The sequence below is a fragment of the Falco rusticolus genome, chromosome Z, assembly GCF_015220075.1.
Source record: "Falco rusticolus isolate bFalRus1 chromosome Z, bFalRus1.pri, whole genome shotgun sequence".
NCBI lineage: Eukaryota > Metazoa > Chordata > Aves > Falconiformes > Falconidae > Falco > Falco rusticolus.
This window is the reverse complement of record NC_051210.1, coordinates 7,453,344-7,480,258: the sequence shown is the minus strand read 5'-3', so window position 1 is coordinate 7,480,258 and position 26,915 is coordinate 7,453,344. Positions and strand designations below refer to the sequence as shown.

At 43.6% G+C, this 26,915-nt stretch overlaps 1 protein-coding gene across 1 annotated transcript; it reads right to left on the bottom strand.

The window, feature by feature from the left end:
* Nucleotides 1-1,608: 1,608 nt before the first annotated feature.
* Nucleotides 1,609-26,227, bottom strand: FAM81B (family with sequence similarity 81 member B). Its single transcript, XM_037373741.1, has 8 exons — nucleotides 26,193-26,227; nucleotides 23,511-24,018; nucleotides 19,661-19,779; nucleotides 14,148-14,277; nucleotides 10,479-10,585; nucleotides 6,554-6,689; nucleotides 4,128-4,323; nucleotides 1,609-1,715 (listed from the first exon to the last, which is right to left on the bottom strand). The coding sequence occupies exons 1-8, from the start codon at nucleotides 26,225-26,227 to the stop codon at nucleotides 1,609-1,611; spliced, it is 1,338 nt and encodes a 445-aa protein (XP_037229638.1).
* Between the last annotated feature and the right edge of the window lie 688 nt (nucleotides 26,228-26,915).

Genomic DNA, 26,915 nt, shown 5'->3' with positions numbered 1-26,915 from the left:
CTGTAGAGCAAGGAGCACAAGAGACCTGGATATATATTATTGGAGAAGGATTATCTGAGTCCTTGAATTTTCTTCTCTGGGCAATGGACAGTATTGGGTTCTCTGGAAACAAATGTGCCATAGAAATTGAATCTGTTGGAACGGCACTGTGACCATGTTTTCTGGCCTCCCTGCTAAATAACTCCTATGAGCTTCTGTTGGGAAATTATAGACATGCTTCTTTTGCCCTGCTCCCAGTTTTCCTCCTTACTTCAAGATTGTTTTTCTTGTTTTTTGAAGCCAAACAAAACCCATACTGTCAGTTACATTTTTGAGTGTTCTACTGCAAATTACCACTTTTACTCAGAGAAGATGAGAAATAAACCTTCTTAAAACTGTATCTGCTAATAATTAAGTTGCATTTTCTCACCTGTACCCAATTTATCAGTTACTTTTAATGATCTATAGTTCGTTATAACAGGTCCAAATCATGCATCAGTAGATTTTTTCATACCAGCTTTCATGATGCTGTTTGGAGCTGGAGGAATTTACTAGGCCTGATTCCAATGTTTACACCAATCAAAACCTGATGTCGCTTATGGCACGACTGGGCTAACGATGCTTAGTTACTGAATACTTGTCTTCTTAAAGTCCTCTAAATGATATGAATACTTTTGTGTGAAATCTGCTTGTAAAATTTTAAGTAAATCCTTAAAGTTAAACTTTTCTTCTACAGCAAAGTAGTATGTTCTAAAATTGTTGTGGAAATGTCTGTTGGTCTTTGTCACATGCCAGTCCGAGACCGGAGCGTGGTTCTCTTTGTATTCTCGGGAACAGAATTAAGACTCAAAACGGAGTCAAGAACCAAGGAACTTTATTTGCCCAACAATAAATCTGCGAATGCAAAGGGAGAGAGAGTGAGAGATAAAGAGAGAAAGGAAGGAAAGAAAGAGGAAAGAATGAAAGAGTTCACAGCAGTAGCTACCACCCCAGAGCTGTGGCGTCCCAACAGTCCAATTCATTTCCAAGTCTGGCAGGGGAACATTCTGTTCAATGTTAGTTGGTTCCGGTTTTTTAGAGCTGTTACAAGCTGTTCTGCTTAACCACACCTTCCACCTGGCAATGGTGTATGTGCCCAACATTCCTCAGGGGCCTTTGGGCACCTTGTTCCCCTGACCCCAGGGCTGGGCACATGCACAGGGGTTTGGTTGAGTTTTGCAGGATCAGCCTCCCCCGTTGCTCCATGGCGTCAGTCGGTTTGCTCCTTTAACAATGTAGAGGTAAATCCCTTCTGTGGCAGTGGTGTTACCTTCCTGCCTTAACAATGTATAGATAGATCATTCACTGTGGTGGTGGCGTGAGTTTCCTGCCATAGCAATGTTGAGACAACACATCTGCTGTGGCGATGGTGGGTCTCACCGGCGCAGCCTCTTACAGTGTTACAGAGCTGTTGTTTTTCTGGCTGCACAGTATCCTAAGTAGCAGTCAGATCCTTCAGGGACAGGGGAGAACAAAATCAGGTGTGTCTAAAGGCTACGTCTTTAACCCCGTGCTGCTTCCCACTGGAGAGAGCACCTGCAAGGGTTGACAAGGCTTGCTCTTGGTGTTAAGTCTTCTGGGAGGTCACTTTCACTGTCTATTTTTCATGTCTTTCTGAATTTTCTTTTTTTCAAGTTTCAGCTTTGTGTTCTGTATCTGCTTGAGCAACTCCAGAGACTCGCGAATGGATTGAAATCCTGGTAGAAGAATAGAAAGAATTCATCAAATAGTGGTCGCTTTCAACACATTAAAAGAGCTTTCTTTTTCTTTGCAAGGGTTTCTGACCCACATTTAATACAGAGCACATCAAATCTATTTCAGCATTTTATTGAATACTATAGGCATGCCTGAGCAGCTTGGGTTGCAAGCTCCTTGCTATAGGACTTGTATCTTCCAATACATTGAACAATACCAAGCATGATTATGCATAGCAGTAAATTGCAATTGACATCAGATTTGCGGTGTGAAGGAAAGAAAATACTGTCTCTAAAACCAAGGGTATTGTTAGCTTTTAAAGCATTTTTTTTTTCCCATTGAGCATTGGGTTTGTTTTATCTGGTCTGGTGTTTTTTTAAGTCTGCAGTCCTTATTTTGAATCAAAGACTCTGTATTCCTATGGGATACTGACACTGCTGCAGCCCGCCTACCAGATAGCAAGGTTGGTGCCATGGGTATCCCGGAGTTGTAGCAGCTGTAAGAGTTACCCTTAATCTGAATCAGATGCTGGGTTTTTATGCAATTCTGGGAGAACAGGAGCTCAGCATCACTGGCTATGTGCTTGTGCAGCTGTACACAGGTGTATAAAAAGAGAGAGATGGCAATATGCAGCCACGCTTTTTTCCAAAACAGAAATACAAAGCACCTGATACATCTTTGTGGCACCACTGTACAGTCAAATATTATTAAATATAGACTGGAAAAGTAGAATTGTAAGCTGCTGTTACCTAGCTGTTTCCAGGTTGCAATAACTTTCAAATTATGAAGTAGTAGTTCTTCACATTTGTCCAAGCATGTCACGTGTTAACTTATTAGCAAGCAAGCAGCCTAACAGTGGAGTAAAATTAATTCTCTTCCTCTTTTTATTTTTTGTTCTTAAACTGCTAATTGTAACATGGCAGCTGATGACATGTTTTTCTTTTTGCAACGGTTGTTTAATATGGTTTAATTTTGTTACTGCTACAGTCTAGATAGTGTTCAACCAAATTGCTGCATAGAATTTTATAAATTCCAGACATGTCTCTGATTTCCAAGATGCCAATCTGTGCTGAAGCACAAACAGCTGCTGAGACAGTCTAGAGGCTGCCTCTGTGCCCTTCAAGCTGCTCTGCACCTCTTCAGTGGCCTCTTTCCCCGCTTTTGGGGTCAGCCCCTGCCGGAGGAATGCCACGGGGAAGAGCAATCCTTGGACTTGAATTTGAACACAAGCATGGCCAAAGTTTGGTATAAACAGATTTACTCTGTTGTTAATTTCTGCAGGCAGGAATTTGAAATTAAGGACTCTCTCCTCTCAGCACCGGCATTTTCTATACTGACATTTCTTAGCCACAGCTTTCTTTAAGATGCCGTCCTGTGCTCACTCAGATGGTCTCGTAGACAACCAGGCCTTCCTGTGTCAAAGCTGCGCAAAGACTTTAACTAATTTAGAGCTTGGTTTGCTACAGCCTTGGAGCAGAGCTTGTAGGTGGTTGCAGAGGATGAAGGAACTGGAGCTGAAGAGCTGGGGCCCTCAATCACAGACAGCTTGGAAGATGAGAGCCAGACGCTTGAGTTTCAAGTGAGAACATGTAAGATGTGAAGCCCTTGTGTGATGATTTTCAGCCATCTGTTCTCATGAAGAGAGGGCTGAGTGATTTTTTGGGGGAAACTGATGTGTCCACTGTGTTTCCACGATCAGCTGCGAGTGGAGGGTACCACAGCAGCTACGTCTGAGTGACATAGGGCAGGTTACAGTAGGTGAAACCTGCCTTGGGAAGGCCGCGTGCTCAGTGCCAGGTGAAAGCCTTCCTAATTGCTGCTGAAAGTTGAAAGGCCAGAATCATCTCAGATCGGTAAAGCAGTTCATGCTTTGTGGGAGCATTGCTGTGACTGCCCCAGGAAGCAGCTGCCGTGCATTCAGCAGCGTTATCTAACTGCTTCCCTCTCCACTTGCACAACGTATGGTCTGTGTCGGGAAGCTGTGACTCATCCAGATGCCTTTCTCCAGCTACTGTCGGTTGAGAACAAGAGTAAAGGATGGAAATGGTAGAAAACCATCAAATGCGCCCTCAGCAGCAGGATCTGTGCAAAACGGAATGACTTGTGCCTCCCAGCAAGGGTTAGGGGCTAACAGGAGAAATAGGTGCTCTTAAAAAATCTGGAAAACAGGTTGTGAAATTGCCTTTTAAAAGGTCTTACCCTGAGATTCTTAGGAAGAGAAAGTAACCTGTGTGCAAATGTCATGCTGTTTGCAAAGACAAGTGTGCTAACCCATACACCTCGGTCTTTGCAGATTGGGAGACAGAAATAGTAATGTTAATGTCTCTCTGTCTTTACTGTAACGTATTTTCTGAAACAGCAAGTTACTATATAAATTTATTCTTAAAATAAATTGCATGGAAGCCCATCCTCACCTGATCTGTATTCATTCTGGATTTCCTCAAGCTCCTTCCAGATCTGTCTTTCAAACCTGGTGATTCTTGCATGCAGGTTTTTTTCATCAGTTCTCATCTGGTTCAACTGCTTTTCATATTTCTGTGGCTTAGATGTTTGTTCTAGCTTTAATGACAGAAGTAGGAGCTTTTCTTCTACTCTTTTTTCTGCTCTTTCCTTTAAATACATAACACAGGTTTATAGTACATATAAACACATGCCCACATTAACCTGCCTCCTGCCAAACCACGCATTTAATTGGTCTTGCTTCCTAATCCCATGTGTGACAGCACATGAATAATCAATAAATGCAGGTGAGATTTGGTACCCTGGAGGATGCATCAATCCTCTCTTCCCCAACAAACCAAATAAACTGGGAAACTGAGGCTGGGCCAGGGCAAAGGTGCTTTTTAAACTATTATTTTATTTATTCATTCATTTAAGTCCACTGGTTTGTTGTTAGATTTTGCAATGGGAGACTGGGAACTCAAACCACCTATCTCAGGTTGCTTTCATGCACCCATCTCAAGTCCAAGCTTTCCAACCTAAGGGGTGCAACGCTGGTGTAAACCCAGCTCAGCTGCTGGTGTAAATAAGGAGGCTGAGCCATGTAAGAGCTGCCTGAGGGATGGCAAGCAGCTCTCTCCCCTGCTGAGCACAGCACAGCTCTTGGAGACAATTCCCCCTCCTTGAGGCATGCTCGAACCTGAGCTGTGTGGCTGCCCACCCCTTCCTCGGTCTCCAAGTTGCACTGAGGCCAGTGGTCAACTCCAAATCTGGTCAGTATGGTCAAAATCCTCCGACCTTCTTTAGCCCTTGAGGCCCAAGGGAGTCCTGGGGCCAAGGCAATGGCTCTACCTCCCACGGAAGGTGTTTGCACACTCAGCAGAGCTGTCTGAACCCAAACAGAGTTTTAGCGTGGCGGTGGAACATGCTCTGAGTGTACAAACATTGCTGTGCAGCGCAGGTGGCTGCTGGAGTGAGTCAGCTCCAGGAACAACCGAGCTGCTGCTCTGCACACCCAGAACGGCTCCATCACCAGCACACAGCCTGCCAGATCCACCAGCCCCCAGCCCCGGCTGTGCTGGAGGCGCATCCCCCCAGCCCAGCCGAAGAGCGCAGACAGGGACGCTGCCGAGGGCAGCTGCCTGCACCGCAGGGCCCACGGCTGAGCTGGGACAAGTGCCCTCCTGGCACAGGTGGAAGCTCATCCCCAGCTGCTTTTCTCCAGTATTTGTGCTGAGGTTTCCTTAGCTCCGGAGGACTGAGATGTGCTTCCAGAGGAGTGCCATGCAAGCCCCTGTGCATGTCTGTGCATACATGGAAAAACAAATGCATTCCTTATTCAACCTATTCAAGAGTGCTTTGAAAGCTCCGACTCCTGTTAACACTGTCTTTTTTGGCACAGCAGTCTCACTTAAGGGAGAGTAACTGCAGACCTTGGTGTGGTTTATGCAAAAATAATCACAAATGCTGTTAGTGGAGGGAGGGAACTCAAAGAGTAGCTTCAAGATAGAGGCTGACAAGATGGAAGTATTTTTATTATCTTCCTAGCTGCACTAAGTGTTGGTTGCATTGAGTAGAAGAGACCATCATCAGGCAGAATAAATGGAGACTAAAGTTCAGGAAAGAGCATTTTAGTTCAAAGCAACTTCTGATTCTGGTCTTTGATCAGCAACCTTCATCCTGGCTCTAAGACATTACGATCGTGTTTTGATCACTTTTGAACTCTGAAGTGCAAGGAACTGCACACAGCAAAGGAGGATAAGCTTTAAAAGCTGTGAAGGAATTAATTAAAAGGCATTGGTCCCATGCCAAGCACTAACTGCCGCTGTGGAACCGAAAAAAGCTGCGTTTTAATGTACCGACCGCAGGATGGTGAGGGTTTGCCTATATTTAAAGCCAGGCAGGATCTGCACAGACCCTCCCTTCCTTTTCTGAGCTTGTCAGTGAGTGAAACTGGCTGGTCAGTGGTGGCACCGATGCTCACCTTGGGACAGGAAAATGCCATGGTCAGGTATATCAGGGTTACACAGATGTGAAATTGTGCCTTAATCAGGGAAGAGTTTTATTTCCTGGGATGCCCGGAGCATTCCATCCTCAGAAACAAGAATCACTTGGACGAAGCTCAAGCTGTGACTTTGTTGTTGGCCCGGTTTGAGCGAGATGTTGAGCCTTATGAATTTCCAGCTATCCCTTCCAAAATAAATTAACCTGTGATCACCTGATTTCTGTAACTCATCGCTTTGCTGGCTGCATCCCAAGGCAGCTGGTTCTGTGCTAGACCTCGGGCTTTGTGTGCGTTATTTGGTGCCTGCCGGGATGAAGGTGATGGGACCAGTGCTTCTTGCTCCCACTGCTGGCAGGGATGTGGGCCACCCCAGTGCCTCCACTGCCAGTTTCTTACCAGTCTCTCCTTCACCAAGTTAAGCAGCTGATGCCTGTGCTGTGCTTGATCTTCTTCAGAGCGTGCCTGCTGCGCCTCTGTCCACTTCCGATGAGTCTGTATCTGATCCCTGAAGTCACTTACAATACTTGTCAACCTAAAATTATGAGTATTTTTTTTAGTAACAAGACTGAGGCTTAGTCAGTGTTATGGAGGAGTCCTGAGTCACTTGAGTAAATTGCTTAAATTACTCCAAATCTCCTCAATAGTTTTCTTCCTAACAAGCCCTAAGCTCAATTATTTTATTAATCCTTACCTTGGAGGTTGTACCTACATGCCAAAATGTGATTTATGTATTGTGGTCTACTTTAGGAAAATATCTGAGGGCTGAAAAATGTTAATTTCCCATTTGAATTAACTCTGAAGCAGATGAAGAAACTGCACTATCCCACTGAACGTCAGCCACACCACTGGGCATCAGGGAGAGCAGCGCAGCCACTTGCGGTCTGAAAATGAAGTTCATAATGATAAAAAAAAAGTGTATAACTAACCCAAAAAGAGAATACAGAGTTGTCTTTGAGGCAGTAGGTGGATAGAAATGTGAAAGCCCACCCAGGACAGAGCAAGCAGCACCCGGAGAAGACAGGGAACCACAGGCAAGAGTGCTGAAAAAACATGCTGCTTGGGTCAAATCTGAAAAATGTCAAGTTAAAGGGAGCTGTATGGTTTCGATTTTGATTTTCTTGTGCTGAAACATGTAATTTACAGCATGAACCATGACAAGAGATGAACTTAGGTCCAAGCTGTAGTCATATATACAAATTTTCATGCTTGTGCATATGACCCGATTGTAGGACTGTCATGAAAAAAATTAATGTAATTGTATTCATTTCTAACACATACTTGAATGCAAACAATGATTGCTTAAAATTTGTTTGGGCCTCACGTAGGATACAAACCAACAGGTAAGGAGCAGAATTTTATAACCAGACCTAATGCTTACAGCACTTCTAATATTTAGTATCCCTTTTCAAAATGATGTTTGAGTTAAAGTATTTTTTATACAGAGTGATTGATAACAGCTCTGTATCAGTCTAATGAAGTGATAATTACCATCAACAGTTACTGTAAATGTGATAAAAAACACTAATGATAGCAAAATCTCTCTAAGTGGTATGTTACTGCCGTTTGCTACAGACCGTGTAATTTCAAGATCTTCTATATAAGCAGCCTGTTAGGTCACTTTATCACTATCACTCATTTTAGTAGTTCTACGATTTGACTTTTCATGAGACAAACATGTTGTTTTCATATAGAGTTTGTCATTTGTAGTCCTACTCTGAACACGCACACAGAGTTTGCTTCCTGAAGCACTCATCTTTGTTCACGAGGAAATAAAAGCATACTGTGAGAGCATGCTGATGATAGAGACCACCAATGATGACTACACTTTCATATCTATATGTGTAATCAGGATATTTCAATCCATCAGGCATAAAACCAAGGTCTCTTGCCATCGTTTGTGTTAGGATTACTGAACAGCTTTGGGGAATATCATTTAATGGGTGAATATGAGTTAATGACGGGTGACAGAATTGATGATCAGGTTTGTTCAAGGGCTCCAACCCAAATTTTGCGTAGCTGGCAAGTGGCGTTTGACATTGCTGCAGTTTCCCTGACGCTGGAAAAGGAGGAAGAAGGAAATACTTAAATCTAAAAATTAATTACTTGAAACTGCGTTTAGACAACAGAATAAGATTTGGCTTGCCTCGGGGGGAAGGGGGAGATCTGCAGAAATAATTAATTTTATTTAAAATTATTTAACAAATACTGAAAATGACTGCTGTGAACCACACTAGCAGTACCGTGAGGTTACACTGCCTGTGTGGTCCAGACCAAATGATCACAACAGTCTTTCTGGGATGCAAATCCTGTGAACCACAGCCAGCACGTGGCTCTGCTGAGGAGGACAAAGGCGGCTGGGGCCCATCTCAAGGGACACACTTGACAATGGCGAGATGATGATGATGGTGATTTAACATTAATGACTTCTTATTAATAATAAAACACCAACATGTTTTATTTTATTTTAAACCTCCTTCGATTAGCATCCCTCCTACATGTAGCTTACAAAAATACATCTAGCAGCAGCAAGGCTCCAGGGGCAGATGATTTGCCATAGTCTTTGGCCCAGCAAAGCCCTGAAATATTAATAAGGGGACGCTTGTGGATAATTAATAAAAACATACTCCAGGAGAGCTACAACAAACCTTCACATGTGAAAACTGATCTTTTGCCGACTGAATTGACTTTCTGTGGTAGAATGCAGCTACTCCAACTTAACCAACCCTGAGAGATAAGCATCGCTTCCCTGCGAAGGGCTATATTTCTGAGCAAGGCACAACTCCCATGAAATACACTTAAAATTAATCTTTTTTAAAATTTTTTTTCTGGTAACATTATCAGTTTGTACATTTACAGTACAACTGCCAGACTGCAGTCAAAGATGACTAGGTCCCAGACAGCTGCATGTCAACTGACAAGGTAACTCTGGGCTTTAAAGATGATTTAAACATGCCAAGATTTATGCGGAAGCTCCAGTCTGTTCCAGAAGTTAAATTTTATTTCAGCTCTATAAAAAGAATACATAAATCTGGTAGACTTCTAAAGGAGAAATATAAAAGGAGACAGACATTCCCCAAAAGGGCATGCCATTTTAATTAAATTTTATATTAACTAGAATAAAATCTCAATGTTTAGTAAATGTGTATTTTTTATTTTATGTTAAATACACAAAGCCAGCACTTCTCAGTGTTTGGAAAGTCAACTTTTTTCAAGCTTCCTGTTTCTGCTGACAGTGGCAGTAAGGTTTCATTAACTTTTGAGAAACTCAGCATTTACTTCAATTCAGTTTTCCAATTTCTTTCTTTTCTGGTGTTGTACCATTCCTTCGTCCCTCTTATTTTGTTTTCATTCCTTGTCCCTTTCATATCATCTTGATCTCCATCATCCACTGCTCTCTGCCTCCCTATTCCTTCTTCCCTTTTTCCGGTTTTAATTAATTGCTATTATTTCCCCATTCACACCGATTCTTTTTCCTGTTCTCTTGATAAGAACCTTCTTCTGTTTAAAGTTCAAGCCAATTTTTACTTCTGAATACAATTCAGATAAAATCTTAATTAAAATAAATCTTTATTCAATACTTCACCATTTTAAGGAGTGGAACTATTGCCTTTGAAATATCATTATTGCAGGATTATTATAATTAGATTTTAAATTATTTGTGCTGGCTCTGCTATTCATTGCTGGGCTGTTTTGCATTGTTCTTGATATGGATGCCAGATGCTTTTGTTCATTGCATCATTCCCTGGAGCTCCCTCCTCTCTAGAACTCACCAAGATTAAAATGACACTCTAAAAATACTTCTGCAGCCAGAATAGGAAAAATGTACTAGGTAAGTAAGGAACCAGTCACAAATCTGTGAGCACATGTGGCTGTGCAGCTACTTCAGCCTTCTGCCCACCTTTCTTTGTCACCAGCACCCTTGCCCTGGGTGCCTGTCTTTGAAATGAGCTGACAGTCTGCAAGTGCCTAAAGCAGATGTCTTGTTCTGCACATTAGGCAAGTCACAAATTAGCCCCAGTTATAATGGTAAATAGTGTCTTTGTATTTGGTGCCTTCTTTTTCAGTATGGAAAGTTAATTGGTTTCATACCTTTCTTCTTACAGGATGGCATTTAGTGCCCCATTTTAACAATTAGCTTGCAAGACAATATACTTTTGTTATGTATTTTCATTATTTTATGGCATAGATCTTCATTAACTGTCTCTTAGTGTTTTGAATGCATGTTAATTAATGGGTTTGTTTTGCTCTTTCATGGCAACCTGTTCATCACACTAAAGCACTCAAGATGAATTATCATAATGAAAAACTCTCCATCACCTACTTGAAATCCAGAAGTTGCAATTTGTGATGTTGTTCTCCCTGGACTGTCTTTAAATTCGAGCTTTGATCAGAGTTGGAAGTCTCTATCTTGCCTAATAGCTGCATTACCTAATGAGAATTCAGCAGAGAAAGCCTTTATGAGCCAGACTACGAGCACTTACATTTAAATATGCATTATAATTGCAAGCATGGAAAAAACCAACTAACATCAAGGTACAACTACACAAAAATGAACCTTTCTCACAAGTAATTTCATTCAGTATTCAGTAAAGACTGAAGACTTGAGCTCAGAGTCACCAAGGCTGTAAGACATTCTGAAGTCAAATGTCTTTTTAGATGCAGGCTTCGCAATTAGATGCAGGGGTAAGCAACACTCACGTGGTTTGAACAGAGCATCGGGCACCACTCAGATCTCCCCATCAGTGGCAGAAACCGAGGGGTAAATCCATGAAAGCGCATGCATGTTGCAAAGTGTTGGCTGCCCAACACCTAATGGCATCCCAAGAAGAGCAAAGAGAAACTCTCCAGCACTAACAGATGATCTGGTGGCTGCAGCACCCAGATGGTACCTGGGGGACCCTGTTCAAAGTGTCTGCCCCCACTGCCGCATCTGTGTTGGGGTGCACAGCCCCAGCTCTGCACAGCCCCAGGGTCTCTAGGCTGTGGGACTTCCCAGGTACCTAATGCTCTCTCAGACTTCTTTTGCTTGGAGATGCCCCTTTCACAGGATCATTCATTGTTGGGGTGAGGGGAAAATAGATTGCTTCACCAATGCAACCAGCAGGCTGAGAGCCCTCAGTTGGGATGCAGAGAACAAGGTGGACCTGCGAGGTGAAGCCAAGCACCCCGTGTCCTGCAGGAATGGACATGCAAGTGCTCGTGGCCTTGGCAGCAGTGGCCTGATCACATTGGGGTCTATGGGCAGGAAAAGGTGGAAATACCCCATCTAAGAGTTGCAATTTCAGTCTTTGGAGGGCCTGGCAAGCCAGGGCCCTGAGCTGCCTGCCCATCACCTGCAGACACCTGGCTCTGCACATCACAGTTGGTGTGAAAATGTGATGCCCAGGGCTCCCGACACATTGGTGATACAGCACACTGGAGTGGTTTGGAAACACCGTGGATGCTCCAGCAACTGCATCCACTATTTCAAGAGAAGCTAGAAGTCCATGTGCCTCTGGAAGATGGCATGTGAGTGACTCAGGAGACTGGCAGCCACCAGAAACCCATTTCTCGTGTGACCCCTCACCATCCAAGGGTTTTCCCTGTGCAGCCTGGGTTACGTTACCTGCTGCTGCAGGTAAACACTTGATCTTGAAGAGCAGTCTGATGCAAGGGATGATGGATTCAGCCTGCCTACCCCTGGTTATTTGATGAATTAAAGCAGATGTGAAAACCCAGCAGATTTTATAAAATCTTATATAAAATCCCAGAAGTTTTTATACCTAATGAGTACCAAAAAAATCCCGGCAAGTAGATGCCACCACATGCTTGGTAACCATGGCACATCGACGTCAAAAAGGTGCCACTGAAGACTCATAATGTGTTGGTACCTCCTTCCTTTACAGCAACAGAAGAAAATTTTCTTTTCAGAAATTCTTTCCTTTCTTGTCTCCTACAGTCACTTGAGAGCAATTCTTTCCCTTTTCAGCTGAGGCAGTTCCTTCTGCATCCTGCTCCATGTCTACCCTGACTTATTTTCACATGAATTTGTGTACTGTTTCATGCAAGTAACACAGACTTCCCTTCCCTGCTTCCAGGTACAGAAGAACATTTTTCATAGGTATTCAAGTGCACAGATGTCCAAACAGTGCCTTTTAACAGAATTCCAGGTAAATATCTTTGTTTAAGTTCTGTCATGAGTGATTTTTCCTTGGAGAAGAGGGCCTTGGGTAGGCAAGGTACATGACAACTGGCATTGTGCCCTGTGCAACAGAAGATGCATTCAAAATATGGTAATGAGATTATATGCAATAACAGAGTGCATGAGAAATTGCATGTCCCACATCTGCTCAATCCTGGCAGGCACAGGTGACGTCTAGTTTGGAGCAGGAGCAGAAAGCCGTCATGCTGCAGGTTTAGAAAACTGAATTTTCTGGTACACCTGGATTGTAAAATATTACTGTTAATGCTCCCAATCCTGCTAGAGGCTTCAAAACCACTACTGAGCATAGCGAACCTCTCACATGCAAAGGCCACCTACATCCACTGTTGGCTTATGCACTCCATGGAGAAAAAAACCCCACCACACAGAAAAAAACACCATTTTCCACAACTTTTTCAGTGTTACAGTTTCAAAAGCCTTTGAAGCACTACCAAAATTAATATGGAATTAGATATATGCTATTAGATGCCTCCCTGCCACCACCCTAAAAATTAAAGAAAAAAAGAGTGAATTTAGATGATCTTTTTAGTGCCAAAGTGTCTGCAACTGAAATTTCCAGACACCCTCAAATATAAATGATACTGAGAAACCGTAATGGGCCATTTATGATCTGAGGATCCCTATATCTTAGAATATTTTTATTATCTGTTATTAACTTACATCTATTATAAACACCACTACCAGGTGGACACCAGTGATGAGTAGTGTCCCTCAAGGGACTGGGACTGTTTTAAGCCTTCATCAGTGACATAGTGGGATGGAGCACACCACCCTCGGCAAGTTTGCAGATGACACCAAGCAGAGTCGTGCGGTTGGCATGCCTGAGGGACCTGGACAAGCTGGAGAAGTGGGCACATGTGAACTTCATGAGGTTCAACAGGGCCAAGTGCAAGGTCCTGCCTCTGGGTCAGGCAGCCCCCGGTACCAGTACAGGCTGGGGGTGAAGGGGTTGCGGGCAGCCCTGCCCAGAAGGACTTGGGGGTGCTGGGGGATGAACAGCTGGACGTGAGCCGGCAACGTGCGCTCGCAGCCCAGAAAGCCAACCGTGTCCTGGGCTGCATCACCAGCAGCAAGACTGGCAGGTCAAGGAGGGGGGTTCTGCTGCTCTACTCTGCTCTGGTGAGACCCCCGCTGCAGCGCTGCATCCAGCTCTGGGGTCCTCAGCACAGGAAAGACATGGACCTGTTGGAGCATGTCCAGAGGAGGCCATGGAGATGCTCAGAGGGCTGGAGCACCTCCCCTATGGAGACAGGCTGAGGGAGCTGGGCTTGCTCAGCCTAGAAAAGAGAAGGCTCAGGGAAGACCTTATAGTGGCCTTTTAGTACCTAAAGGGAGCCTACAAGAAAGCTGGAGAGGGACATTTTAGAAGGACATGTAGTGACAGGACAAGGGTTAATGGTTTTAAACTAAAAGAAGGTAGATTCAGACTAGATATAAAGAGGGTGGTGAGGCACTGGCACAGGTTGCCCAGAGCAGCTGTGGATGCCCTGTCCCTGGAAACATTCAAGGACAGGTTGGATGGGGCTGAGAGCAGCCTGATCTAGTGGAAGGTGTCCCTGCCCATTGCAGTGGGGTTGGACTACATGACCTTCAAAGGTTCCCTCCAACCCAAAGTATTCTATGATTCTATAGTATCATGGAAAACTTATTTTTTTATTAAAAATCCTGACATATTTAATAAATACTATATCAGTCTTCAATATTGGTCAGCAGTTAGGAAAAGAAGCTGTATCTATGTGTGCATAGTCACCACTCACCAGATATTGCACTGGACGCTTCTCTACTCACCTTCTTCTCAAAATCGCCAACACAAGTTTTGAGGGCAGAGTGAAGGCCATAAATCTCTTTATCAGTCTTCTGGGCCTCACACCTGATGATTCTGATGTCTTCTGACAGCTTCGCAATGCTTGCCTCACACCTGTGGTCAAACCAGAGACGAAAGCCTGTGCAGGGGGCACTGGAGAGTGGCTGAAGGCAGGTGCCGGTCTCCATGCGCTGCTGCCAGCTCAAATCCATCGCCCCAGGACCACCCTGGCAAGTGGCAAAATAGGCAGAGACACCCCACTGCAACAACCCTGACCCCCGTCTGCTCCCAGACGTTACTGCCCGTTACAATGCTGCTGGAACTACGGTGAGGAAGCAGGAGGCAGCTGGAGGGATGCCCTCCACTGCAGCAGTGATGCCCATGGGCTCCAGGGGGTCTGCAGGACCCATCCACAGCTCACCCTGCCAGACTGGGTCCCCCCTAAATTCCGCTCTGCGATCTCAATAAATCAAATCTGACACATAAATTAGGAGTCCAGTCTGAACTCTGAGCACCCCCAACTTTTGGGTGCTTACCAGGAGAGATGGCATCCTGCTGCCCCAACCCAGCCTGCAGCCTCCGCTGGCTGGACCCAGGTGTTGGGGAAGATCACTTTTACAGCAAAAAACCTTGCTGTTTTGTAAGAAGCATTTGTCATTTGCTATTTAAATGCTTGCAGTTGCGTTCCGCAAAATATCTTGTCACATTTAAAATTAACAAATAAATGATTTGAGGGCGGCAGCATGAACTGAGCAGCACAGGCACTGAATAACACTCAACGAGCTACTCTCGCCAGGTGGAAGGAATGGCTGTTTCAGCCCCTGTTTTTCACGTGTGTGTATATATCTATAAATCTATAAATCTCTCTCCATTTCCACACACACACATCGTGTATGTATAGTATCAGTATAGAGGTAAATATATATTAAAAATATATTTTTTTAATTTGATCAAGAAGATTTTCTTCTGTGTCTATGTAAATATACATATAACATTATATAGATACTTGACGTGAGCAAAGAGACACAGGCTTCCCCTCCTGCACCCCACCTTCACACTGTTGCCCCAGAAGTGACTGCCTGCCCCAGTGCTGGTAGTACTTAGAACAAGAGTGGGGGAAAAAATACCTTACAGGCACAAAGCAGTGCACAATTTCTTATAAATAACAGAATAAAAGTTGTGTGAAGAAAACAGGTAAGTTTTACAATGCCAGAGAAATTATCCTCCAAAGCACCACCACTGAATACAGCTGGTGCTGTTGACAGGTAAAGGATCTAAAGAGAAATTTTGACAGTTTAAATAGACCAGTTTTTCGTCATCTCCTGATGATGCTTAGATATTGTGATACACCTACAGAGCTTGTAGATGAAGGACATTTTTTTTTTAATAAAGTTACTTCAGGTAATAGAGGCTTTGTACAAAGGCCAGAACTTCGATCAAAGAAACCATTGATTTGGAAAACAAGTACAAAATAGCTGCAAAGGTGAACATGGATGTGTGAACATGGAAAGGGAGGATGCTGCTTCGGAGCCGACTGCCACCACAGCTTCTCCCCCTGCAAAGCTAGAAAAGAAGCTAGGAGCCAGCGAGGGAGGGTGGTGGAGGACCATGGTCCTGGGGGTTGGAAGGTCCCCATCAGGACAGGGGACAAGCAGCACTGCAGTGGGCTGGGGGCTTCTTGTGCTGGTTGCGAATGTGGAGGCACACGAGCACAAATGACACAAAGCCGCTGTTGAGGTGCAAGGTTGCTGACTGACTGCACCCACAAGTAGACCAGCTCTTTCAACAGAGATCGGAGAGATCATGGCTTATCACTCCCTTAGGAAAATCCCACCCCAAGGCAACAACTGCAAGGCTTTGCAAGGGGTTGCAGAGTGTGAGAAAGATGAAGGTTAATGGATCTGTGGCAGTAAGAAGACATAACTTCCGTAACAAGAAAAGAAACCTGAATATTCTATGAGAATACTTTAAAACAGAGGATTTGACGACGGGATCCAAAAAGCTTGAAAACTAGGCTTGCAGCATGGGGTTAATGCAACTACACCTGCATTACTGCATAGCCTGAGGGGTGAGAGCCCTGCCTGGGGACCACCAGATGTGGCAAGCTTTGCAAAGACTCCCAGCACCACTGATGTGCCTTATGTCTCCACGTCTGCTCAGATCTCTTTTCCCTGCACATAATATCATTATTACATGCAAATTAGTTAAATGCATTATTGCAGTTCGGCAGATTGAGTCCCGAAAAGAGTGGGGATACTTGGAACTTGCTTAAATCTTGCTCTAATTTGGTATTTCATGTAGGAGACATTCTGCAGCTTGCAGTGAGATCATGGCTTTCCAGCTGTACAAAACAGAGGCTGGAGAGTGCACAAGCAGCCATGCAGATGGACTGGGAACAGTACAGAAAGTGTGCTCCTATGAGATTTGCATATAAATTAAAAATTAAAAGAAATAAAAGCCTCTGATGGTTGTATCAAAGGCTTTAATTAGAGACAGGAATATAGCTACCTGCTATATGTTCAAGGAGCTTTATCCTCCAAATTCATGGAAGGAACAGTATGTATTGGGCTGCTGTACTTGCCAAATTACTGCATTTTATGAAGGGTCAAGTAACTTCATGGGCATGCACCAGGGCTTTTAATTGTCTAGTGCTATGTTGGACTTACCCTCCAAGCAACAAAATGCTCACAAGAAAAATAAGTACAATATAACCATCTGTGAAAAGTTCATTATTTATTCATTTGTGCATTCATTTATTCTTTTGTTGGTGAGGCTGAAGAGAATGAATTAATATTTATCAGAAGTGTAGTTTATTTTACAGTTGATTACCTAATTCTTATTACTATAATACATATTCCCATGCCCAAAGGAATTCTTGTGAAGAGTAAGATATAAATAAAATATATAGTTAATTTAATGGGAATGCCACTATACAGGAGATGCTGGAGGCTGTGTTTTTTCGAAGATCACTCCTACTTGACACATAAATGTTTACATGGTGTAGAAATGTAGTCAAAAGGTCCAAGCATTAATGGACAACCACCCCAGTGGCTGGCAAAAGCTCTCCATCCATTTTTCAGGGAAAGACAGAGTAAAAGAATAGACACAACTTGAATTAGAAGAGCTAATTGTATTAATCCTTTACACATGGCAGAATACAGGAGGATGAATCATTGGCTGTGAGAAAGAGCAGTGACTCCATTTAAGGTTCATTTCATCCCAAATACTCTTGGATTAAGGTTAGGGTACAAATCAAGAGGAAAACTGTCATCGTAAGTTTGCATTTGGAAGATTTCTATAAATTCAATAAACGTAAACGATATGAACACATGCATTTGTCTCCAGCAAGCCTGGGCTCTACTTAACACACATAGCAATTTTAAATCCTGAAACTCAAGAGCAAAGAAACGTGAAAAATCACAATATTAATCATCACTGTAATGGCAGTCCTCTGTTATGTCAATTTTGGCTCACCCCTCAGCCACGACCCTGGGGGCAGGCACCCAGTTGAGGACTGGTATTTCCAGAGGGGAACTTCCACAGAAAGAAAAACATGAAAGTGCTGATGATTCATGAATCACATAAAACTATACTATGCTTTAGCTTAACGACAATCATTTGCATAAAACTGCATTATATTATTGCTGTTGAAATGCTGCTAACACACCAGATCTGGCTCTGCAATACCAGCAGGTTTTGACGAAGCTTGAAAACCTGTCATTTTCCCTTTTTCTCACCTTAAAAATAAATAAGGTCTAAGGACTTAGTTTCCAGCATGCTAAGATAATGACTTTGGTGCCCTCAGAATAGGTTTTTATGTGCAATATGTGTTTTGGGACCCTTCCTTCTACCTGTGGAAAAGGCCAGCCAGTGCACCTGAAAAATCGGCAAGAAAGGAAGAGAAAGCGGGACCCCGTAAAAAGTGTTGTGGACCTCCACGAGCACTTGACCTCCAGTTTCTTGGTTTGTTTGTATTTTTTTTTTCTTTATGCAAGTAGAAGTGGACTGGTCATTTTTTTCCCCCACAGTTACCCTGTTTTCCTGATTTCCCCAAGTGCTTTTGCTTTTCTCTGCTGCAGGCAATCACTGAAGCACAGTAGCTGGGAGCAAGCCCCCGTGCAGCTGATGAAGGGAAGGATCTCACCTAGGAAAACACCAGGAAAAGTGAAGCAATACACTTCACCCATCAAATGTTACAGGTTTGCTAAAAGCATATCATCCAGAGAGCCTGCCAACCTGAATTTGAAAACATCAGGAGACTTGCAGGAAGGATCATTTTGTGCCAATGCTAATCAGCCACAGGATTAAAAAAAAAATCCATCTTTTTCCTGCCAACTTTGAATGTGTTGGCTTCAGCATCTGATTTTGGATTTTTGGGTGTCTGCAATAGTCTGGAGTCCTTCAGTATCCTATGATTGTTTTCCTTTCTCTCCTGGTAGTTATACATGGGAATGAATACATCTCTGGATTTATTTTTTTCTATAAACTATACATAGATGTATACTTCTGTCAGGCAGAATTTTTCCTCGTTCTACCATCACATTCCTGGCTCTCCTTTACACCATAACACGTTTTTAACTTCATAAAGGGGACTCTGGGCTCAGCACAGTATTCTGGTTTCAATCTCTGTGCGACGTGTAGAGCATAAATACACCCCCTGTTTATTGGTCCCCTGCTTCTTTTGCCCGAGACCACACTCCTGGCATTTCTGATGCCGCATTGTTGTAAGAGCTCACGGTGAGTTATTTACCTGCTGTATTCCCCAAACTTCTCACTTGTGAAACAGTCTCTCACTGGGTTTATGAAGTACATTTTTCTCAACCAGCCCACATTGCTAATGTTCCTAGTTATTCTCTATGACCACCTTGTCCTCACTTGACCAATTTTTGTGTTATCCACAAATGTCAGCATCAGAAGCATATGACTGGCCTCTGGAGGAAAAAAATGCACTAGGAACATGCCATAATGATTACATTTTTGAATATATCAGTTCAGACAGTTCCTAATCCATGTGCTCTCTTGATACTACATAGCAGAGTTTCACTTCGTCTTTCTTTAATCATAATATTTTGTGTTTCGAAGTGCCCCATGGAACTCCACCTGTTACATACATGCAATTACTTGTACCAATGAAAACTCATAATCTCACCAAAGGAAATTGTTTGCTCAACGAGACCTACTTTCCAAGACAGGAAGAAAAGATTTTACTGAAACAACAGGAGAGTTTAAGTAGGAGGAAACAACCACTGGAGTCTAGCCAGACTGGAGAAGGAAAAAAATCCCCAAAATGTTAAGTGTGTGATGAAGAATGAAACAGGAAAATATAGTTATTTTTCCCTGGCTTGATAATTTTCTAACATGGAGAGCGTGAAAGCACATATCTGGCACTAAAATGGAGACATAAAATGAGTGCGAAGTACATTTATGCCCACTCTGAATCTGCTCTGCACAAATTGACTAGCAGAGATGAAAATGAGGGCCGTGATGCATTCCTTACCTTGCCACTCTTCCTCGCAGGTCTCCAAGACCTTGGATGTATTTATAGTCCAGACTCTGAACCGCAAAATTAGTTTCTACTGCGACACCATCCCTTGTCCTTATTTGCCTCTCCAAAACCTGTAAATTCAAGACCATTAATGCACTTTTGGTTTTCTGCTTTGGATTTTTTTTTTTTTTCCATTTAAAAATTGGGTTTGAAAGCACCACTTACAGCAGCAGGTCTGAAAGCTTCTGTTTCTTTCTTGGAGAAAGTAACAGTGTATTTTTCTCAAAAACCTTTATCTGCATAAATAATATGTCCATTTTTGCCTTTAAAAATCTGCTCTATGTTGAAAAGTCTAGCACACAAGAAGTAGGAAATGGAAACATGGGGAAATCAATTTTATTCTCCCACTCAAATGTCTGCAGTACAGCACAGCCCTTAATAAATAACATACTGTTTTTTTAAAGTCAGTCTCTTTTTTCAACAGAGGATACCAAGTGTTTCGAGGAGCGAGTCAATAGCTAAGCTGAGTGTTTTGCAGCAACCTGAGGGCATCACAGCAAGGCTTTGCAAGGTGGGCAAGGCAGAGCAGAGATGGCTGCAGAATCTCTGCCCCGAGCAGAGGCTGCCCGCGCTGCAAATGCACGAATGCTTAGTCCAAGCTAATGCACCTCACCTGGCAAAGTAAAAAGATGTTTTTAATGCACATAGGCCTGTGCAGGGCAGGTTTTGGCTCCAGTGAAGGCACAGACCCTGCTGGTAAAGCGCATTACAGATGTACCCACCCAGCCCTGAGCAAGGATGTGTGTGTCAGTATAAGCAGCTCTTTAATGTCTTGTTTTACCCTTGTTGCTCGGTATGTGGCCTGATATCTGATTTATTGCACAGAATTAAAAGTCTGATCTAAAGATGGAAGGAGTAATTGCCCTGTAGGCTTTTCTGAAGTGGCTCATCCTGATGGTATCTGAATGTGTCACAAGCATTAATTTTAGCAAGCCCTTGTGCAGCTTCTGTAACCTTTCACAGATACAGAGCGGAACAGGGGAATGATTGCTAAAACCTCCCAATTTTACTTCCCAGGCTGAAAGAAGAGGCCTGGGGCTGATACTTCAGTGTAATTCAGCACTACACAGCACTTCACCTGGTCTAAGCACTGCTGTAACCTTTTTAGGCAAATACCCTATTTGTGCTAGAAGAGTGGCTTTTATTGGCTTTTTGTTTGAAATTTTCCCCATTTGGGTTTTTTTTTGTGTGTGTGTTTTTAATGATATAGGAAAGGACAAATATCAGGGGAAATTTAAAACACAGAATGCTTGAAGTTTGGCAAAGTTGTTGCAGATGGGTTTGCCCGCCCTGTGGGTCACACAGGCTCGTCCCAGTACCGGGGCTGTGGGAGGGCACAGGGGCAGTCTGGCTGGGTTTCAGCAGGTTTGTGCTGGTGCCCCAAGTTCGTGTGTCTGGATGTGGTGTCTGAGCCTGTTCCCCTGCAGATGTGCCCCTGCAATCGGAGTCTGGGCAAACATCTCCCAGGCTGCTGCACACAGGGGAGGTGCGGTAGCATGTGCAAATACCCCTCCTGCTGAGTCCCCGTGCAGCACCACCATCCCACTTCTCCAGCAAAAGTGAGGCTCTTTGGCATCCATCAAAAGTGGGGCACAGGTGAGTGCAGAAAGCTGTAATAACTCTGAAGTAAAACATAATTCAAGTCTGTCATTTATGCAGTTATTCCTGAATAATCCTGGCCTCCCTGCATGCGGAGTGTGGATAACTGAAATACTGAGCACACTGGACATCACTATTTCTGCTCTGCGTCAGGAAATAATTTTCTCAAAGGGTTGAATACACTGCACAACTCAAGTGTGCTTTTGGCAGTGTACATGGCAATGCAAGTCTGATGCCACAAGTCTGCAAAGACAGAGGCATTGCATGGGACCACCGCTCCCTCACTGGCAAAAGCAGCGTGAGACACTTGTTCCTTAGGATGGAAAGCAGCAGCCTCCTGTTTATTGAGGGAAATCAATATTCTTCTACTCCATCTAGCTCCCCAGGCTCCTGACAGTGCTCCCACCCCACAGTTCACCCCCCCCTCCCCCCCGGGCAAAGGAGAGCCATGTGCACCATGCCATCCTTGCAGCTGGTGGTCACCCCTTGGCCTGTGTGCAAGCCCTGGGCTGAGGCATGGCTGCTCACAGTTGTTACCAGAGGTGATGCCAGGCACGCCTCCCCTCTGCCCTGAGGTTTTTACTATTGATGTTTTTCTCGTGCAGTTTGCAATCCTGTCCTGGGATGGTGAAGGATGTCTTTGTCAAGGGACTGGTCATTTTGCACCTGGCACTGGTTGATTTGACATCCCTGATGTGGGGGCAGCGGGGGCATTTTTCTGGCTCTGGCAGAAGCATGTGCGTACTGGGGCTTGGCTTCATTCCTGATGGCAACAGCATGCCAGCCTTTTCCCCAGAGCAGGCTTTTTTGAAGGATGTTCTTCCTGCTTTGGGGAAGATTTGGAGTACGAGTGAGTCATGTTTCCTGGTGGACCTGGGTTTTTTGTTTTTTTTAAAATGCTTGAGAAATCAACATTGCCCAACCGGCCTCATTTGCTGCGTGCCAGGAGCGATTCCCCAAACCTCCACGAATTCTGTAGTGGCTTTGATTGACATGTCCCACTGTGCTGTTTTCTGTGCTGTCGCTGCTCTACCTTTATCAAATCCTCACCACCAAAGTACGCAAAGAAAACACGCACCTGAGATTAGGACCTAGAGAAGAGTCATTTCCAACCAAGGGAAAAGACCAGAATTAGGTGCTAATAGCATCTTAGGCATTTTTCTAGCAAAACAGTCCTGTACAGACTTGATCTGAGTAGGGTTAGAGGAATTGGATGATCTAAAATAAGTGGGTTTATAGCATGTATCACCATAGTATCAAAATCTTGAAAATAAAATTGAAAATAAAATCAGCATGAAATGAACGCAGACCCTAGTTTGTATTCAGATTAATTTCAGGTGAGCCACGACCACCTATTTCTTAAGATAAGAAATAAGAATAAGAATAAGAAATTAAGAAATAAGATAAGTGCAGAAGATCAAATACTTCTCCAAGTACATGAAAAACAAAACATATTGTGAATTTAGTGGTATTTGTAAGACATTTAACACTTCAGAGAACAAAACCAATTTCTGGAGAAGTCTATTTCAGGATATTTTTGTACTTTACATCTCTGCCCAAAGAAGGTGTTGGTAAATTTCACATATAAATTTGACAAAAAAGAGCAAATAATCAAAGGTATTTAGCCAGAACAAGGGCATCCCATGCATTTCCAGCACAGAACCATCAGTAAACTCAAAATAAAACATGAACCTGAACCTTCATTCTAGTCTGCACTGAGCTTTGTGAAAAGCTTCAGGAATATTGGATTATGTCTGCATGCAGGAGTTTATATAAAGTAGTAGAACATCTGCACTGGCAAAACTAAAGGGTAAACCCAAAACCGAGCCTTGATATTTACACATGAGATGAAAATACAGCATGCTTCTTATTTCCCTCAAACTCAATCTCCTGCACTCGAACAAAACTGAGAGCAAATAGAATCTGAAACTTTGAATCAAAACATGACCAAAACTCTTAATCTGCTTTCAAATTCATTTTGCTTTCCTTTTTTTTTTTTTTCTCTTTACTTTCCCTAGACCCCTCCCTTCTGTTTTCAACAAGTAACTGCAAGTGCTACTATACCAGAAAAAAACAGAATTTGACTAAAAGATAGTGGTCAGGTTGAGTATTTTTCTGCTCCTGAAGCCAATATTAGTGCTGAATGGACCACGGGCTAGAGCTGCATCACTAAAGCAGGGAAATGCTCCTCAGCACGTATTACCTCAATGTCCTGGCTGAGCTTTTTAACAATGCTTGTAATGGTCTGGACGTGATTTTCCAGCAGCTGCCGGGCAGCAGTCTCCCCATGCTGATAACCTTTGCTTCCCTGGAGGCAGGAGACGATGTTGTCTTTGATTTGGAAAGTCTGATGGAGAAGGAAAGCTGTGGTCCTCTCCTGGCTGGATAACCGCTCTTCCAGCTGGCAAGCCCTGTCTCCAGGGCAAGGAGGAGGGGAAGGGTCTTTCCTGTGAACACCAAAAAACCCGGGTGTCACACCAGTCATGGCAAGCGAGCTGAGGGATGTGAGTGTTGGCAGTCTCCTGTCCACAGTGAGACCAGTCTCAGGCCCAGTTGTCCAGACTGTCTTTCCTACCAGGGGCTTTGATGCTCCCATGCATTGCTTACATATCTCTGCAATACCATTATTAATAACAACCTCTCCACACATGGCTAACGTTTGGGCATTGGTCCCACTAACAGTTATGGAGATGTAAATGACTTTTTTGCAGCTGTTAAGCAAAACACATACAGCTTAAGGGCCTGGGCTTATTTTCAGAGGCTTTGAGGTACTTGGATAATATGTCACCATTGAAATCCTTATTTTACGCTTTTCCTATGTAATTTCAAATAAAGGCAAAAATTAATACATCCAGTGACCACCTCCAAAAACACCTCCATGGATGTGGCAATGCTCGTGCAGAGCATCCCCAGGAACACCCCCCGGCCAAGAGGGCGAAAGGACAGCTGATGCCAAGTACAGCAGTGCTAGAGTTTGGTTTTCCTTTGTATTATTTACATCTACCCACTGGAAAGACGCCTGATAGCCTAATAGTTTTCTTACAGATACCCCCCTCCCCACTTGCCTGCTGAAACCCAGAGGACTGAGCCAGGGGCTCAAATACGCTCAGTGGAACTGCTTATAAATATAGAAGAGAGGAAAGATGTTGCAAGGATTTGAAAGTGGCAGGTACAGAATGAAGCTCAATTTAGACAGGCACAATCTGGAGCTTGAGGGAAACTAGTCAGTGATTACTTTTTTGTGAGAGAGATTTAGTTACTGCAGAACTTTAGGTTTGCAAGTTATTCAGAAAATGAAGTTTGTTTTATATCTTAGTTTAACCTGAATGGCATATTTTTTATGCTCTCAATGCTATATGAAGTACCCTTTCATCACTCAGTTTAGCTAAACCCTGTAGCTTAATGATGAAGAAAAATACACAGTTAGTCATACGGGAAAGAAGTCATACACATTTTCTCTTGCTCTCTGCTTTTAGACTGCTATAAATAAAGGTTCTGATGTAAAAATAATTTTTTAAAAAAGAAAGGCGAAGAGAAGAGAGTTCAGCTACCACACTCGATCAATACACAAAATGCAAAGATGACAGTTTAATGACTGAAGTGCGCCGAAGGATGCTCTGCAGCAAATTTTACAGCCATATGGGTTGTAATGATGTTCTGCAACTGGCTTATGTCTGTGTGCACCAGGAGCTACTTTACATTTGTCTGTGCAATTAAGGTTTTAAAATAAACATAACCTGCGGCAGCCATGAAGTACCCACAAGATCTCAATGCTTAATTTCAATCTCTTCTTGGTAAAAAACAAATATCAAAATGACCAGTTGAGGCTGTGTGAGCTCTTTTCTACTTGTGACAGCCAGAAGTCACTAGTTGAAAATTAAGTGCCTCCACAATCTATTTTTCCCCCTTCAGTTTTCACAAGCATCTCGTTTCTTACAAAACTTCATTTAAAAAAAAAAAAAAAAAAGACACTATTTTAGAGGAAAATGGTTGCATGGGAATGTAAGTTCAGTGAAGTCCACTGGTGTACAGCTTACCCCTCCACAGTCAGTCTCAAGACTTAGGCTCAAGGTCTGGTTACAGCAGCTTGAGAAGTTACACAGTCTTACCTCACTCATCTATGTCCATGACTGTAGACCATAGTACATGTGGAACAGGACACCTTAGCTCAAAGCACTCTTAGGTAAGTCAGAAAGAAGTCTTACTACGCTGCATTTTTATGCATGCAGCCAGCTGCATGCACCACGGCTCTGCTGGCGTACGGCAATGCAAGAGCAATGGCTCGATCTGAGCCAGAGCCCTGCTGAGGAGGTGCAAAGAACTTAAATGCGTGATCTCTGAAGCTTTATTCCCCTTACCCTTTCTGCCTTTTCACCCGCCTTGCAGACAGTTTCCTCCTGAATTCCCCTTGGACCCTCATGAGTTGCTGAGCTGGTCCAGTGACTCTGGTGACCAGAAGAGATGGGTCATTGCTCAGTTTGCTCTCCCATCCCTCTCTCCTGCTCTTTCCTCTGCTCCCTTTTTCTGCCTCCAGCCACTTAGTTCCATTTTTGTATCAAGATCAGCAGTGGGGGGTTGGGGGGATGCCATGGAGAGAGGGCGGAGGAGGCAGCAAAAGGAAAAAAAAAAAAACAACCACAAAAAACCCTGAAACCAGCAGCTACTGATCAGGCTAAAGAGAAGTTTTGCTGTCATGATTACTGTCTCAAGCCCCTCATGAAGTGATGAAGCCTGCAGGATGCCTGTCAGAGCCAGCATCCAAACCTGGGGGGCTTCCAAGCCTTTTCATATCACTGGCCTGGAAGCCCCTGCCAGCCAGCTGGACCCCCACCAGCTCCTAGTGCATCTCTAAACACAAACGCCCAAGAGCACAGGAGATACCTACCTTGCACCAGCTTCCATAAATATCTTCTTCCTCATTATGACGCTGGCTCTGTCATCACCCTCTACCCTCTGTCACCTTGTGTCAGTTTGAAGGGTTGTATGCATAATCAGGGTGATAAAACACCCTCAACCCTCTGTCGGTACTGGGAGATTTACCAAAGATGCAGATCTGTCATTTGCAGAAATTAACTTCTGCTACAAACCTCAGTGGCCTTCTAATCTAATGCAAATTTGAGGTATGACTTTGTTTGGCTTTAGTAGAACTAACATGGATTTAGGGGGTCCAAGCCACTTTGATTTATTAATGACCTTGAAAAGAGCTGAGTGTGTGCAATAAGCTAACCCTGCAGTCTGCTGCTCTAAATACATCAATTATTATTATCAGTCATAATTAACCACTAAGTAGAGAAGCCAAGAAGGTTTTCAGATTCCAGGGGCTTCATAGGCTAGAAGTACTTTACACCAGTTGCTCCTCACACACCAGGATGCTTTCTGCAAGCAGAGCCACCTCCTGTGGCTCAGGACCAAGCAGAGGAAACACTCTACTCTCCAGCTGTTGAAGGTGCTAAAGCATATGCACTACTGGCCTTGAGTACACAGGCATTGCAAGCAGAGATACTGCCAGAAAATGAAGGAGGCTGACTGAAATAAAAGCTCCCTGGTCCTGGATAAGTTGCTCCCACGAGGCTCGGGTTTAGAGAGACAGGAGGAACTGGCTGTATTG